At 40.5% G+C, this 16,305-nt stretch overlaps 1 protein-coding gene across 2 annotated transcripts; it reads right to left on the bottom strand.

Annotated features, from left to right (window-relative positions):
• Positions 1 to 2,361: 2,361 nt before the first annotated feature.
• On the bottom strand, positions 2,362 to 14,755 carry bmf2 (BCL2 modifying factor 2). 2 transcript variants are annotated; one of them, XM_056363306.1, is made up of 4 exons: positions 14,630 to 14,755; positions 11,415 to 11,660; positions 9,743 to 9,960; positions 2,362 to 6,405 (listed from the first exon to the last, which is right to left on the bottom strand). In XM_056363306.1, exons 2-4 carry the CDS (start codon positions 11,635 to 11,637, stop codon positions 6,289 to 6,291), a joined length of 558 nt encoding a protein of 185 aa, XP_056219281.1. In that variant the 5' UTR covers positions 11,638 to 11,660; positions 14,630 to 14,755; the 3' UTR covers positions 2,362 to 6,288. The 2 variants fall into 2 exon arrangements, with proteins under 2 accessions (XP_056219281.1, XP_056219280.1); XM_056363305.1 differs by lacking the exon at positions 14,630 to 14,755 and adding an exon at positions 14,301 to 14,573.
• Positions 14,756 to 16,305: the final 1,550 nt, after the last annotated feature.

The following is a 16,305-nucleotide window of genomic DNA, read 5'->3' as shown; positions in this document are numbered from 1 at the left end:
TTATTCAACGGGTATGTTAAGGTGGGTTGATGTTAGACTGGATTAGCCGTTCTGAACTCTGCTGTTTCGCTGACGGGTAACTGATGATGCTCTGGGCATTTGTTAAAGTTAACTAGAATGGTCAGCTAGATGGAAATCCCTCAGATGGGTAACTGGCCTGGCTTTACTGAAAAAGTTACACCTTGACAAGTCAAGTGTGCAGTGTGTCTTTCAGTGTTGTGAGATTGCCAACTACAGTTTGTCCTGGATAGATCCTTGACATCTCACGACCTTGGATGACATCAGCTGCAGGCGCCACTTTTTGAAAAGTAGCCGTCCTAATTCTTGACCTGAGATTTTAATGTCATGATATGGTGAAAGCATATTGAGAATGACTTTGTATGAATGCCTTTGTGACTTTGAACCTTTGTCGCCAGGGACATGGGTACTGTCCAATCACAACCAAGAAGTGTTGTCCCACCTTTTCAATAATCTGAAATGTTGTTGTGCTTTGTGAAATGATGTTGTGTTTGGACCCTCAGGGCCACCATATTTAACCATTATGAGGTTTAAAATAACTGAAGTTTTGTGCACAACTAACTCCGTGTTTACTGGTCTGCTTGCAATTTTCACAGTAGAGTTTTGCCAAGACCACACAGAAAAACAACAACAAAAACAACAACAACAACAAAAACTGACATGTTTTTGAATAAGCCCTGCTTTATTTACTGCTCAGGCAAAATAAAAATGTTTCACATAATTATTCTGTAATTAGAAATGAGAGTGAAAACCATCTCAGTGGGTCCTTGTTCAATGTGGTTTACTGTGACTTCTGGGAATACGAACAATATGCCATTATTCTTTGAAGTAACTTGACAATCCAAAATTAGTCATTTGTCTCCTGATGTTCTCAGACAACTTGTTCTGTGCAAATTAAGGGCAGGCGGCCTGTCTGCAAGCGTTTTGTGTTGAGCGTGCTGGATCATACACCGACTCTCACTTACTTTAACACACTGTTTACAAAAGCAAAAACAGCCATGTACTATCCGTGCGAGTAGTACACACAAAACACAGACAAATGCCCCAAAGGTGACAGTTGTAACTGCTCTCGACACGTTATAATATCAACTCGTATCAGCTTGCCATGCAGCACAACACACTGCAGCGTGTTAATATCTTGATGAGGCTCAGGTCAGGCCTTCTCTGAAAACATGAATTCTCCACTTTCCTGAGGCCATTTGTTTTTGCACTCCCTAACCCCACACACCTATGCTTACACTCCTCTAACCTTCCTTGCTGCCCCTGTCTACACAATACAGCTGCCTGGGGGAGATCGCTTTAGAGAAGCGGTGACAGAAAAGTGAATCACAGTTTATGTTAGGTTGCATCTCCCCATGTAAAAAAAAAAGAAAAAGAAGAAAAAAAGTAGTGCTGAGCTCCATTGTTGCCTCTGGGGCTTGTGAAATGCCTCTTTTGTTCATGCTAAATTAATTTTTTAGGAACTATGAGTGAGGCTGAATCCCTGGTGTCGAGTCAAAGAAGAGGGTTTTATTCAGTGATGTGACTCTTTGGGAATTAAAAAAGCCAGATGTGATTTTTCCTGAGTGTTTATTAGAAGTAATTCAGATTACATTAGGACAATAGGTGAGAAGTATTTACTTTCATTTTTACTGCTTCATTGACTTACATTCACATTCACTTTAGTATCCCGATTTTAAGTCTGATCCCAGTTTTGATCACATCTGGGACGTGACATCTTTGTGGAACAATGAGAAACCTTGTTTATTCACCTCCCTGTATACATGACCCAGGTGTCTGATCGTGTGTGATGGTGCAGGTGTCTTTGACTCTTTCACATCCTGCTAATCTGTTGTTTCTGTAATGACCCAGTTACCTCAACAACAGAGTGTTAAGTCTTTGGCTGCACTCTGCACTCTGAATTAATTTCTCATCATGAGTATTGACATTGAAAAACTTCAATGTAGCTTGAGTTACCATGGCAGAGTGTCTGGAGCTCTCTAGTTTATCTGAGGCTAGAATATGATGTTTACATGCTCAAACACATAATTAGTCCTGGCTCGTTTTAAATGAGGGTTGGTTTTAAATGAATAGGCCGGCTAGTTGAAAACCAGTCAACAACAGTATTGGGAAAGGCCATGTGTCAGTTGCAGGCGTCATTTTCTTCCAAATAACAAGCAGTCTGACAAACGCACCAAGTATGCTTCATAGTTAACACAGTTTATGTGGATTAGAAAGGAATTAAATAACGACTGCCAATATGATTTACATGCGAGTTACTTGAGAGTAAAACTGTGTGTGTGCTTAAAAAAATGATCTTTTATGTTTTACTGTTAATAGACTAGAAATGATTCACAAGCCATGTCAATTGTCCATAAAGTTTTAATGAAAAAAAAACAGCAATGTACCCATTTAACAACAAAAGAAATTAAGAGAAATTGTAAGATTTCGAGAGCCAAGCTCTTATGTACAGCATATTGCACTAGAAAAAAGAACAAACATCCCCGGTCCTCCTCCAGTCCCTCCATCGCTCCATGTCTTGCGCTGTTTGAAAACTGTGCAACCGACACAGAGCAGTCCCAAAGATAACACAGCCAATGCTTTAACAAAAAACTGCTACATCTGGACTGGGTCTCACTTCATACGACACATGAATGTGAAATCCTTGAGACCACTCTGAACGTAAAGAAAGCAATGTGAAGACAATACAAACTCCCTGCACACAGGGCGCACGGGAGTCTGAAATCAGTTCCACTGTTCAGTTCATGTATTAAAAGAGATATTGTGGTTTTCACTCCATTAAATTACATTCAAACCTTTAAGATACAGATTTTTTTTTTTCAGGAATGTTGGACATGCATTTTTACTCCATTTACATATATTGAAAAAGCCCTTGAACTGAGAGTGACACAGCAGACTTGGCAATATCCAAAACTAAAAATGCCACAACATTGAAAAAAAAGCCATTATAGAAAAGCAAAAAAGTCATGTTGTTGTAGTTCTTTCTTCGTCTTCTTACAAAAAGGTATGGAAAAATTTAGCTAAAAACTTTTCATAAAGATAGCAACAATAGCTGTGTCAAATTTATGTCTTATGTATAAAAACACCTAATCACAGCACTTGACAGTAAAGATGCACTCTTTCTTGGATATTCAAAAAACCGATCGAAGAAATTTGATATTAAAGACACTGAAGGTTGAACATATAACAAATGTTTCATTTGAGTCAGGGTTGCGACAGTGGCTAGTAATGACAGGCTCAGATCAACACCACATTCACTGAGTGGCTGTTCAACCCATCTCACATACAAATAATACTGGGCACCATGGTGGCTCATTCCTCCTTCAAATGTAAACCCACAGCCCTACTAGATTGTAGAAAATAAAGCACAAAAACCCAGACGCGCTGGGCCGATCCAGCATATTACAGATCTTAAAAAGTTTCAAGAATCTAGAGGGGAAGTTCAGCACAGGAGTAGAAAGAGAGAGGCGCAAAAAACAGTATACAGCTAAAAAATTGTTTCTTTTTTTTTTTTTTTTTTTTTTTTTACAGTGCACATTGACTGCAAACAGTCGTTTCTGATATTGACAAGGATTTGCGTGGTGAAATTTCGCCGTCCGTGCTGAAAGATGTCAAAGGTTGAGCCTGTGCCTCGTGAGCTGATGTGAGGAATCAAACTGATTTTTATTTTGTATCAAGGCACAACAAACACGCTGTACTGTGTGTGCCAACTCTACTGTATCAGAGTACGTTGATCTCACAGAGCCCAAGTGAAACAAGCAGCTGTGACCAGTGACTTTGGGTAATTATGCCAAGTGTTGATGATGATGATAGTGTGGCAGGTCTGTTACTCACAAGGCACATTTTGTACATTTTGATTGTCTGTTGTTCACGTGATTTGTAAAGACTCACAGCATTCGTGTGAGAACGCACGAGGCACATGGCTTTAGTCCAACCTCCCCACACACTGGAATCAAACACACAACTGAATGCACGTCAACAATGAGAAGAAAAGGACTGTACACACTGAGATAGCATCTATACAGTAGCACTGAGCAAATATACACAAAATAAATTAGAATAAATTATCTCAAAGAAACTAAACAAAATGTTCTCAATAAGGACAGGGAGTAGTTAAACGTGACGTTGAATGAACAGAGGAGAGTGCAAGTATGAAGCTTTGGACTGAGAAGCAGAGAGTGCATCATAAATTGGTGTGAATTGGCTCAGCGTTCAGTGTTTGCAGGAAACAAACTTTTGGTTCAGCTACTCACGTAGTTAAAGAAGAAAAAACTCCAAACAATCTGTAACACACTTCCATGTTGATGTTGAGGGAAATGCTTTGGAAAATGTAAAAAGTTGAATGAAACGTCTTTGCTTGTTCAGCGCCGTCTACCACCTGAATAATGAACGGCTAAAAGCATGGATGGGGGTCCGCACTCAACGGCAGATTTTTAGCAAACACATCTCATAATAAGCATCAGTTATTTAACACGGTTATTAACTACTCCCTGAAGAAAACATAAAGCAGAAAAAAACCCATCAGTGTCTTCAAAAGTTCATATCATGAATCTACAACAGACTGAAATAATACATCAAATGAGGAATTTTTAACATCTTATTTAAAGTCTTTAAAGACTTTTTCCTTGATAAACCTTACATTGAGAAACAGTGGCTGTGTCATTGCAAAATGCTAACGTAGCAGTTGTCACACAAGGATGTATAAACTTTCTCCTATAGGCAGATGTGTCTGTGTGTTCGTGAAATGGTTTTTGAACTGTACAGAAGCTGTTTTTACTAAGTTCTCAGTGAAGCTTGATTTACAACTGGCGGTTTTGTGAAAGAAAGCACTTGAATAAGAGGTTAAACTTGGGATATCTCATATGTGTATTAGCACATCAGGTTTGAATCAGTGCTTGAGACATTTACACCTGGAGTGAAACAAAATGAAAAAGCATCTGTAACTTGAACCCAAAATGTGTCTGTGACAACGATATTTGTAAAGAGGCATATTTCACTGACAACACAGCCATATTTTGGGAAAAGTCCTTCTATGGATGTCAGTTTGATTGCAAAATGCAGCTGATCCCTAAGATTTTTCTTCCTTCCACTGGCTTGAATATTGCTCGCCCCTAAAAATGTCGATAAATGTCATCTCTCTCACAGGTGACCCACAATGCAGCAGAGGGCAAAATTGCGATTGTCAATCCAGCCAGAGAAAGAAATCCTGAAACGCTTTAGAAAAGGATGAAATTTATCCAAAGCCTTTCAGCTGTCTGATTGTTTCCAGTTCCCTGATTGTAATCTCACAAAGGAGATTTGTTTGACTTTGTGCTTATTTGGTTTCACAATTACTGCACATTTTGGAAACAGTAAGCACACACTCCTACAAACAAATGATCACAAATTGAAAGAGTAATCACGATTACAATGTCAGATCTTGAAATCTTCAGTACACCTATATTCAAGTATACATGCGTTTATCCTTTCAATCAACAAGATCTGAGTCTACACAGTGGGTCGTTAGGCCACTTCTAATAACATGAGTGGTACTGGAGATGGACAGGCTGATGGATGACACCAGGAAATAGACAGAGGTTGACATAATGTCCCTAGGTCTACAGTGGAAGCTGATAAAACACGTATCTAAACTGACCAACAGTGCAACACCAGTGTGTAACACTGCCACAATGTCAGGACAACCATTTTCTAATTAGCCAGTGTGGAACAGTAAAAGGTAAGTACAGGGCTTATTGTTTTTTGAGAATAAATTAGAAATGTGCCTCGAGTCCTCAAGGTTTTAAGTCAGTAACTTGAGCACAGAAATGTCCATGTCCACAGTGTTGTGCCAAAAAAGTGGCCTAATCTTAAAAATGTATCTCTTTCATATGATATCCTTGATGCAAAAGAGTAAGTACTGTGGCAGGAGAGAATAAGGCATTCCCTGGACTGATGGAGGTCCTTCAAGACTTGAATTACCAAATAAAAAGAGCAGTTTACTGTACAAAATAGGTAATCTTACAAATATTTCGAAAATATCTCTTCAAACACAATGGCTTCTTCTTGGAGAGGCGGGAAAAAAATGACAAAAGAAAAAAAAAAAGAAAAAAAAAATTGTATTCAGTCTCCGTCCAGCGGTGACCAGTGTTTTCTTCATCTCATCTTCATTTTCAATTAGAAAACAAAATCCAAACCCGTGTTCCATCTTACAGTGCCATCTCTAAAAGTCTGGTCCCTTGTTTCTTCTGAGGGAAAACAAGGGCCGAGGCAAGGGGCCAGCAGGAAGTCCCTTCATCTCTGCTCTCCTCTCAGGCGGGGGACGAGAGCCTGTCTTGGAAACAGAAAGCCAAACAGGGCCATCGTAAGGCGCATCCAGGCAGGCAGGTTTTGTCTCTGGTGCCTCATGAACTACAAGGACACAGAAAAAAAAAAGGGTTATTAGCATCAAGCAGGGCCATATGTTCAAACAGGTTAATCACTATGCTCGTCAGGCTTTCATCAGTTAAAAAGAAAACACTATTCAAAGTCTTATTTCGTCATTACAGGTTTTTGAGGTAAAGCCTTGTGAACTGTGGTAAACCCTGTGAGCTAAAACGATATGACCAAGAAGACTGAATGTTTCCACAACATTAGGCTGTGTCTAGCAAACATGTCTGTCACATGCATATCCTGCATGAAACTTTGGCAGAATCTACAGTATCGGCAGGGGCTCTCATGCCTAGACACAACATAAATGTAATGTACTTGTTCATTTAGATGTTTCCTTGACTCAAGAAGCTGATGAAAGAATGAAAAGGACCAGGCGAACAACTGTAAAACAAGACATGTTTAACCCACAGGAGCTGCCACTTATTTTAATAATATCACTCTATCCTCCTCCCTCACATTTGAGACAGTCCCTCTTATTAAATGTTGCACTGTTGACTTCTCAACGAGGAGCTCAAAGTGAAATGCTTTCAGAGAACATGCTTCCTATTTCATCACAGCTCTCTTGTAGCAGCAAAGTCAGCTGAGTAATTACCAAAACAAAGCAAAGGAAACTGAAATTTCTCCCACCCATGGAGCTGCCTTGTCTGTCATTTTCTATTGGGGTGTGTAGCCCTTGTGGACTACAGACAGATGAAGGGATTCCTGCTGCATCCTGCAATCTCCTCTCTCCCCCTCCTCATCTCTGATGCCACACAGCTCCCACTGGCTTTCTGAACAGTTGCACTGAGATATTGCAGCCTGTTGCATAAGCATTCTTGTTACGATCTCTCTCTCTGTCTCTTCCTGCTCTCTCCATCAAGGTCTCTACCAGCCTAGCAATCAGAGTCTGCCACAGGCTATTTGATGCAGAACTAGCAGACTGAACTGAATTGAACCAGCACCACTAAATGTAACCCTAATTGTCCTTAATTACCTTAATTCTACACTGCTGAGCTTATTTAAACAGCACCCTGGTTTGTTCCACATGAGGCTCATCTTTCTGCTCTCACTTGCGTAGGTAGTGGAGAATGGCTCGTGTTTTGTTTGCCATTTTTAGATTAATGCATCCTAAGCAATTATGAAAACAGACAATGTGAATTTTTTGCTGTTCCACTTAATGTTAGGATGGGCTAACTTTTTCCCCCCTGATATAAAGCATTAACATTTTATTGCTCACAAAGGTAGTCAAAACGACTCAAACCACAAACACAATGTGCTCCACATAAACAAAAACCCACACATTAGCCCACACCAGCAACTTCTGCTTGGAGAAACGAGTGAAACGGTCTAACAATAGCAGCAGAGAGCGTACAGAGAAGTGATTGGATATCATGAAGGATCACTTGTGATTATTCTCCCTTTGGAATATTCCTACAACAACAGTATCAGATCCTGGAGGATAAAACCAACTCGAGCGCAGACAGCGGGCAAAAAAAAAAAAAAGAAAAAGAAAAAAAAAGAAAAAATTCTCTCTTATCTCTGTCACAGAGTTACACACACAAACCAAAACACACACAAAGACACACACACAGAGGCAGTCAGTGGGACAACTGAGGTATTGTGGGTAGCCGTCATGTTACTGGCTGCGTCTATAAGTGTGTGAGTCAGACTCTATTTTTAGACAAGCATATAAACAGCCGGCCAAGTCTACCCAGACACAGACATGCTGCTCGCTCCTGTTCGTGACAGTCACATCGATCCCACCTGCTCTTCCTCAATCTTTCTAAAAGCTCAAACCATATATCCCTTTTTTAATGTCTTTCTCTCACTCTTTATTTCTGTCTTCTTTTTTTCTCTTTTTTGTTGACTCTGTTGACCACACAGTTTCACGTTATTCAAAACTTATCAACCACACCTTGTTGTCAACACAGACCCCACAGCAAAACAGTCGCAGCAGCAGATAAGAAACTTGATACCCCTCCCAGTGTGTTTGTACTCATTAACTAAGTCCATGATCATGTGACCAATGTGAATTCTTAACTCTGACCAGTAAGTGCTTTTTAAACACTGGTGCAAGTTCCAATCTGACCTGTTATCAATCCCACTGTGATGCCAAACATGTTGTGGGCTTTGTCGTGATCCAGGTACGGCTGCGATAGTATAAGTCTATGGATATCTGTAAGATTGTGACATAATTCCTGCCATGTTTCCATGTGGATTTTATTTCTTGACATGCACAATTAACTGCACATCATGAACTACACAGGGTATGCGTGCTTAACTACTCCCTCGGGAGCCTTGCAAACAGTGAACCTCCATGCTCAATTCCCTTCATCATCCCTAAAGCCTTCACAAGTCCCAAATTGCTTCATGCTTCATGTGCTATGTTGAGTATAAGGAATTCATTTGAGGGGGAAAAAAAGTCAGTCTACTTTCAGGTAAAGGAACAAACTGACTTTTAAACCTTTAAATTGAAAAGTGAAGACAAAGGAATAAAGGGGTCCTGGTCAGAAACAGGCTGAGTGTCGTTTCTTCTGCTCTATCCAAAAACATTGGGAGAATTCAAACACATGGCATGAATTTCACTCCTTTGTTTTCTTTCTTTCTTCCTCCTGACTGTAATGACAAGGTATCAGTGCTACAGTGACAAAGAAAATTGGCAGCATAGTCTCTAACCCTCCACCCAGACTGAGGTACTGTTTCAGTGTTTTACAATAAAAAAAAATGACCCTGACCACAATGAGTTAATAACTGGATATTGACAGTGAGAAAATCTGCTCCTGAGACATTCTCCTATGTCTCCTATGTTACTAAATCATGCCTTACTAGTGATTTAGGATTTATCCTTCAGTGAGGCCAAAAAAGTGGTTGAATCACTGCACAGGCTATTTTTATCCAGTGCGGGGTGGTGGCCAATCCAGATGGCAAAATGCGCCTTTCTTCCCAAGAGTGAGCCACAAATTGGCACAAAGTAGCTTTGATTCATGTCTCTAATCAAGTAAAAGCTGACACACATACATAGTTCACATGTAACACACAAACACAAACTTTTTATCTGAAAAATATATAGTGTCTAAAATTACAGTCTGACTCCTAGTTGCACATTAGACCCAGTGTCCCTTGCTACCTTTTATCTGTGATATGCAGATAATAGAGAATTGAGTTAATAGGTTAGGTAATATCCATTTTGTCTTTGAAGCGATATAAGTCCTCTTGTGTACATGATGTTTACACTTTGACACTTAAAAGTGCATACAAGCTTAAAAGATGGTTGTTTGAGGTAATGTATGGTAATGTCATTGAAGGTTCCTCTTCACTGCTTGGGAGTGAGGCTTACCAGTTCAACATGATCCTGTTGGAACTTGTCTCCAATCTCCCGAAGTTTACGGCCAATTTGCGCCTCGACGCTCACCCCTGCCTGCTCCTCGGGCCTCTCTGCCATCCTGTCATCTTCCTCCCCTCTGCCCTCTTCCTCCTCCTCTTCAATCTGCCTCTCTCCCCGGTCCTCCATAGGCTCAAACTGAGCGGGGAAATGTGAGCGTAATCCAGCGTTGCCTAAAAGGAAAACATCAAGCTTCTTAAAACTTGTGTTGTTGTCGGATCTTTAAAATGCTCAGACGTTGTTGGCAGTGCCGAAATGAATACAAGGCAAAGAGACATCACTGATATCAGCAGTATTTGATATAAGTAGATTTCAGTTCAGTGAAAGCACTAATGTTTTCCTTTTTGATCTTAAGACCAGACAGTGAACACACTGCAGATGGTTAAGATAAGACAAATGATCTTGATGACTATTAATGGCTTCAAACACTGCTGTGTCTGGCCAGGTTAGTCAAATATACAGTATCTAATTTACCTCAGATCATCTTGTGGACAAATTACAAGGTAGACACTCAAAGTACAACTGAAGAGTCCACAAACAAGAAAGAGAGAGAGTGTTGGTAGGCGGAAATCTCAAACACCTTATTAAATGAACAACAGCCTCAGTGAACTGCCGCCTTTCTGTGGGCTGTGTCACTGAGTTTACTCATTGCCTCTAGCATGCGCTGCTGCAGTCATGCCACTTGGAGGGAAAACAATTGTTTTTATGTGTTATCATTTGTGCAGAATGCCTCACAGAGGAACGTAATATGTCTAAGAAAGTGAGCGGCCTGGGCCGTGTTTTGGAGAAAAAATGGCACCAAGCCAAGCTCATGACATCCATTAGTGGTTAGATTACAATGAATGACAAGGGTAATACCAGTCAGTGGTGCTTATGTATTGATAATTTTAAACCCAGAACAACATGTACCTCTCACACACTGACAATGAGTCAACAAACAAACAACCTTCTACTTCAACATTCATTCAATTCAATTAGTGTGATGTCACACTGATTTGATTAGACATGGGAAAACAATATTGGATTAAAATAGATGGACATATTAGTGTGGGTATGTACCTTTATGTATGCATGAAATTATTGTTGATGTTGTTGTTGTTTTCATTTTTTAAGGAATTGCAAATATAAAACATAAAACAATAAAATGGCAGGAATTTGAGGATTATATAGCAAATTAACTAATGACATATTCAGAAATAATTATGTAATATGATAAATGTACTACTACAGAGAAAACAAACAGTTTCTTTGAATGGCATGTTTTTTGAAGTTCTTGGCATGTATATTATACTATGACGAAATCTCCCAGTTACAAGTAAAATTAATCTAGGCTTGTCTGCTTTACAGTAATAATGAATAGTGGCATTTAGTTTGTCTAATAGCTCAAGAAAAAAAGGAAACAACAATCTCCTGCTCTCATACCATCTGAAAATGATCAAATCAGAGAGAGATACATTCTCTGAGAATCTTAACATATTCATTTTGGTACTGGGGGACAGTTCCCAATGAGGAACCCACCAAACAAAAAGAATGACTAATAGTGTGAGGTTACACTGTGTGTGCGTCATTCAGTGGCATACACAATCCGTAGGCTCAGAACACTTCAAAATATCTCATCCCTCCTTACCGTGAAAGGGTATGCGAGGCTGCCAGTGCAAGCTGCAGGGCAGCGTGTTGACGCTGATGCTGTTGTTGTTGTGACTTTGCGACGTGGGCACAGCAGCGGTGACGGCAGTAAGGGCCTGTCCGGCTGCAATCGGTGTGGCTCGGTCTTCGTATTTGACGTCCCTAAAGGACGTTCCCCAGAGGTGCGAGATGGGCTGTGACATGTCCTCCTCCTCATCATCCATCCGACGCCTCAGCGGTAAACTCCCTGGAGAGAAGAAGGGGACATGAGATAAAAAAGTTTAGATTGAGATAACAAAGATGAAGTATGTGTGTTTGAAATTGTTTTGGTAGTGCACATACTGGGCCTCACTCATACCTATGTGTTTATGATCTTTGACTCGCAGATAATTTGGGTGTGATTTGTTTAAAGACCAAACAAAAAATGCCAAATATCATTATGTTTTTAGTGGAAACTGCCCTCTAGCAGATGGAAAATTATCTAAGCCTATTTACATTAAATGGAAAGAAATCATTAGTCATTATAATACCCACTAAGAGGCTTATGTTGTGTGAGCTAATACTGAAAACAAACAGAGATGAATCATCTCAGAGGCACAGATGGATCTAGTAATGTAAATGCATATGCACAGAAAGGCAAGAAACATACAAGAGGCCAGATGTACAGCCATCATCTCTTTTTTTTAACACAGCGATGAGTAGCAACAGGAGCCACACGTATGGAAACACCCTGTGTAGGGGGACCCAGTGGGCGGCTAAAAATGCTACGCCAGATTTGCCACCCTCCTGCAGCTGATTTTGCCAAGCTGTTCTTGAATATGTGCCAAATTGTAATTGAGTGCCAAAAGATACACGAAGATGCTTTTTTTCCCCTCAGAATTACCTTAACAGTGTGCCACAGGGCAGAGCACAGTCAGAGGATTAGGTACCTCCTGCACAATTCTGCTGCTCAACATTAAGACCTATGCTCACTGTTTCCTGTCTCTCAAACACACATTGGATAGTTGCCTGTCTACTCTATCAACACACACACTCAGCAGCAGGTGGTGCATGAGTGAAACCTCAGTGAAACCAAAGTTCTGGCTAGACTGTCATGTGCTGCACGCAGCAGCCGTTTCATGAGGGAGATAACGAGTTTCACTCCATCCTCAACTGTGCCTGCTGAGAGCAAACACTCACACTCTCTTCCTTGTTGGCCACATGCCACAATCTGAACTACTGTTTCATCTTTTTGTCAAGGGTGCCTGTCTTTTCCTTTTGTTGTGCAAGTGGAGACAAATGGGCTGGGTTGACTGGCAAATGCAAAAAGTTGAAACTGGATACACTGGTATTGTGTTTGCTGAGTGAGGCAGCCGGTTGTATATCTCTTTGTGAAACTGTCCCTTTGCATGATGTCATATCATATGGAGTCAAAGGACGAAACTGTGGAAAAACATTGTTTAGCCAGGCCACGTCATTTACGCAATATGTATGTCTTTAAATCAGATTGTCTATTTAATGGTAAACCAAAATTTAATTATTGACCCACACATCCTCTGGCCTCCAATATTTCCAGGGCAATGAAATTGGTCCATTTTGTGAGTGCACACTAAGTAATTGTGCATTACTAAAATTCAGCACAGCCCGAGATTGTATTAACCTCTCCTCATGGCAAGTTAAGCAGTGCTTAATTAATGGTATCCAAGCAGAAGGGGCATCTCTGTAACTGTGCAGCAAGTTTCACTGAGATCAAATGTGAACTTGTGTTGTGTGTCAATGACAATGTGAGCCCTGTCTTGAATTTCCACTGACAGACAACAGAGGACTGGTGGGTTTACCATAGTGTCAGACACAAGAAAAAAACAAACATAGACAGGGAGACACACAGAAAGACAGCACACACTTACACACACTGCCTGGGGCTTCAGAGAGGCCTGGCAGCTACCACAGTGCTGGTCAGAGGCTGAGAGCTGGAGCAGAAAGTGGCTCCCTCTGCTGCACCATCTGTGCATCAGGCTCCCCTCCACCCACAGCTCGGGCTGGGGGTGCACACAAGGTGAGCTCTGCTGCGATTTCACCTACTGTCTTCATGTAACTAGCAATACATGTCCTGTGGATATCAGTGTGCAAGTGACATGCTCCAATAAAGCCATGAACCCTACTGTACCAATCCCTGAGAAAGGACAAGAGCCAATTCAGCTAAATGGTCAATTTGTACAGTGAATGATGTTTTGTTATAGAACTATTGTAACTGCACAAACATAATAATAACTTACAGGTATTTAAATTAGATTGTTTCAAATTAATCATATGTGGGCTCCGGACGACCACCGGAGATGTGCTGTCTTTATCCGCATCAGGAGGACACTGCCCTGGGCAGCTCAGTGCGTAAACACGCCAGGACTGACCGCTCTTCACTGTAGACACAAAATCCACAAACGGGCAGCCCTCGCGGCTTCTACTGAAGAAACGTGTCCAAACACGATGCTGACACGCTATTCAACAATAACAACATCCTAAACTAAAGTTGAGAATTTAAACTTAGTCGTTTTCACTCTCACAGCTTTTTTCACGCTTAAAATGAGGCGATACAACTTGAACCTGGGCAATGGCTCATTTTTACTCGTGATGGCGACAACAAACAAACCAGTACTATTGCAGAAATATTTCGGACAGTTTTATAACTGTTACTCGCTTGGCTCCCATTATCCTCTGACACTTTCTCGTCACTTCGCCTGACAACTCTTCCCCAAAACAAACACCTCTAAGATCAGAAGCCGATATGTTCACTCACTCGAAGCAGATATTAGCTACTAATGCGTAAAATAAACAGAGGACACGCCATTTTACTGTGGTCTTCAACTGTGCTAATCAGTTGTAATATTGTGTACTGATAAAAACTACAAACCGACGATGTGTCTCAAAGTCCGGGAAAACATCTGCCGGGATGTCGAGAATCCACGCGCTGGAAGTGATGAAATGAACCTGTCACTTATTCACTTCGTCCGTTGAAATTAAAGACGAAAATCTCATTGATACGAAGAAGAGGACAGAAATACAGAAGCATTATAAATGCTCTCTGCCATATGCAACCAGTCTGGTAGGTCCGCTCATCCAGTCTCTGCCCGGGCATGACCAAGCTCCCCGCACATTTGTTGACAAACTCCCACAAACAGCCAAAGCGCGCGACGGTGCACTGAGATTTAAATTTTTTTGGAAGACGACCGTTACACTCACCGCCAGCAAACGCGCTTTCCGTTGTGATCGGTGGTATCTTGACAACCTGCTGGTACCTTGTTTCCTACGGTTTGTGGTGATGCTACTTGTATCCGTCCTTGCATTACAGCCACTCATGGATGTTTGCTGAGAGGAGTGAGGTTGTTTTTTTCCCGTGTCAAAACGGTCCGCCCTCATGCCTGGGATCCGCCCCTTAATAACGTGAAAGGAACAGAGTCAGCTACACAGTTGTTATGCAAATACAGCACACAGAAAGGATCAAAATGCAGCTATTTCTATAAAAAAAAAAAAAACGTATTACATTTGCATTTTAGCAAATAGGACGTGATCGAGGGAGGATTCAGGTCATTTACTTAAATAAAATGGGTAATATTTCACCGTAAAAATCCTCCTTTACCAGTAGAATTCATGTAATGTTACTTCAGTAATAGTAAATGAATAGTAACATTCACTCAGTGCAGAAAGATGACTACTGTGAGTCTCACACTATTTTATTGTATCATTAGATTGTTTTGTGATCATGTGTTTTTGGCACTTTACTGTTAAAAGCTGACTATAGGTGGTGCTAATTTTAAATACATTTAATGTTGGGTATTTTAATCTATAACAATGCATCATATCAGCTCATTTTATGTTTTGTATGAAAAATCTTAATTTGGAGTGGCCTCACTATACCTGACATGTAAGAAGTACAATATTTCCTCCTGAATTCTAAGTAGCATATTAAAGTGACATGGAAAGACTCAACTAAAATACAATCACCTTAAATTTGTACTTAATCTACTAGTAAATTTACTGAGTTACAACTACCCCGGTGCAATTAAGTTGATGTCCTCTTTTGCTAAATGAATCCATCATTTAAAACAAATACATATATAGCCTATATATGCTGCTCCTTTTGGAGATCTATACTGGTGTCTGCATGAGATGTTGAGCTGATGCTGTATTGTTGTTGAGGTGGGAAAAAATATTATGCCTGGCCCTTTAAGAGAACAGTCCTCCTCGCTACCATAAGCTGGTGACACGCAGCGGACCAATCAGATGGTTTGTTTTGGTCCCGCCTTCTGTTTCGTGTATCTTGACACGTGGAGGGGAAAAAACACAAACCCAGATCTGACATGTGACTGCTTTCAGCGCTCAGCTCAGCTGATTGGGAGCTGCTGCTAGATAGAGTGATAGCACCCACCCAATTGCCGGAGTCGTTGTGATGATGATAGGTGTACTGTCAAGGCAACAAACAGGTTCACAAATTCAGTGGTCACACATGCATGTCAGTGAAACCGATTAGCAAACTTAAACTCACAAATCGTGTCTTATCACATAGAATGATATTCTCTGTTTGTATCATGCAAACATCATAACATAACATAACCAGTGGTGAAGCGTAACTGTACATACTGTAGTGCAGTTATGAGTCACATGACTATCATGTGAGGCTACTAAATACTTCTACTTGACTACATTAAAGAGACAAATATTTTTACCTCACTACATTTACATGACAGCTTTCTACCAGTAACACTGCAGATTATGATTTTGCATACAAAACCTGTTTGTGATCAACTTATAAAATACAATACATTGTTACAGTTGAAATTACCAGCATCTACACATAACACAATACTTTCAAGCATTGTATTACTGACAACAGTAATAATGCAAAAATGTAATAAACT

Source organism: Seriola aureovittata, chromosome 19 (assembly GCF_021018895.1).
Source record: "Seriola aureovittata isolate HTS-2021-v1 ecotype China chromosome 19, ASM2101889v1, whole genome shotgun sequence".
Classification (NCBI taxonomy): Eukaryota; Metazoa; Chordata; class Actinopteri; order Carangiformes; family Carangidae; genus Seriola; species Seriola aureovittata.
The sequence above is the reverse complement of the archived record's forward strand: the minus strand, read 5'-3'. Positions and strand labels throughout refer to the sequence as shown.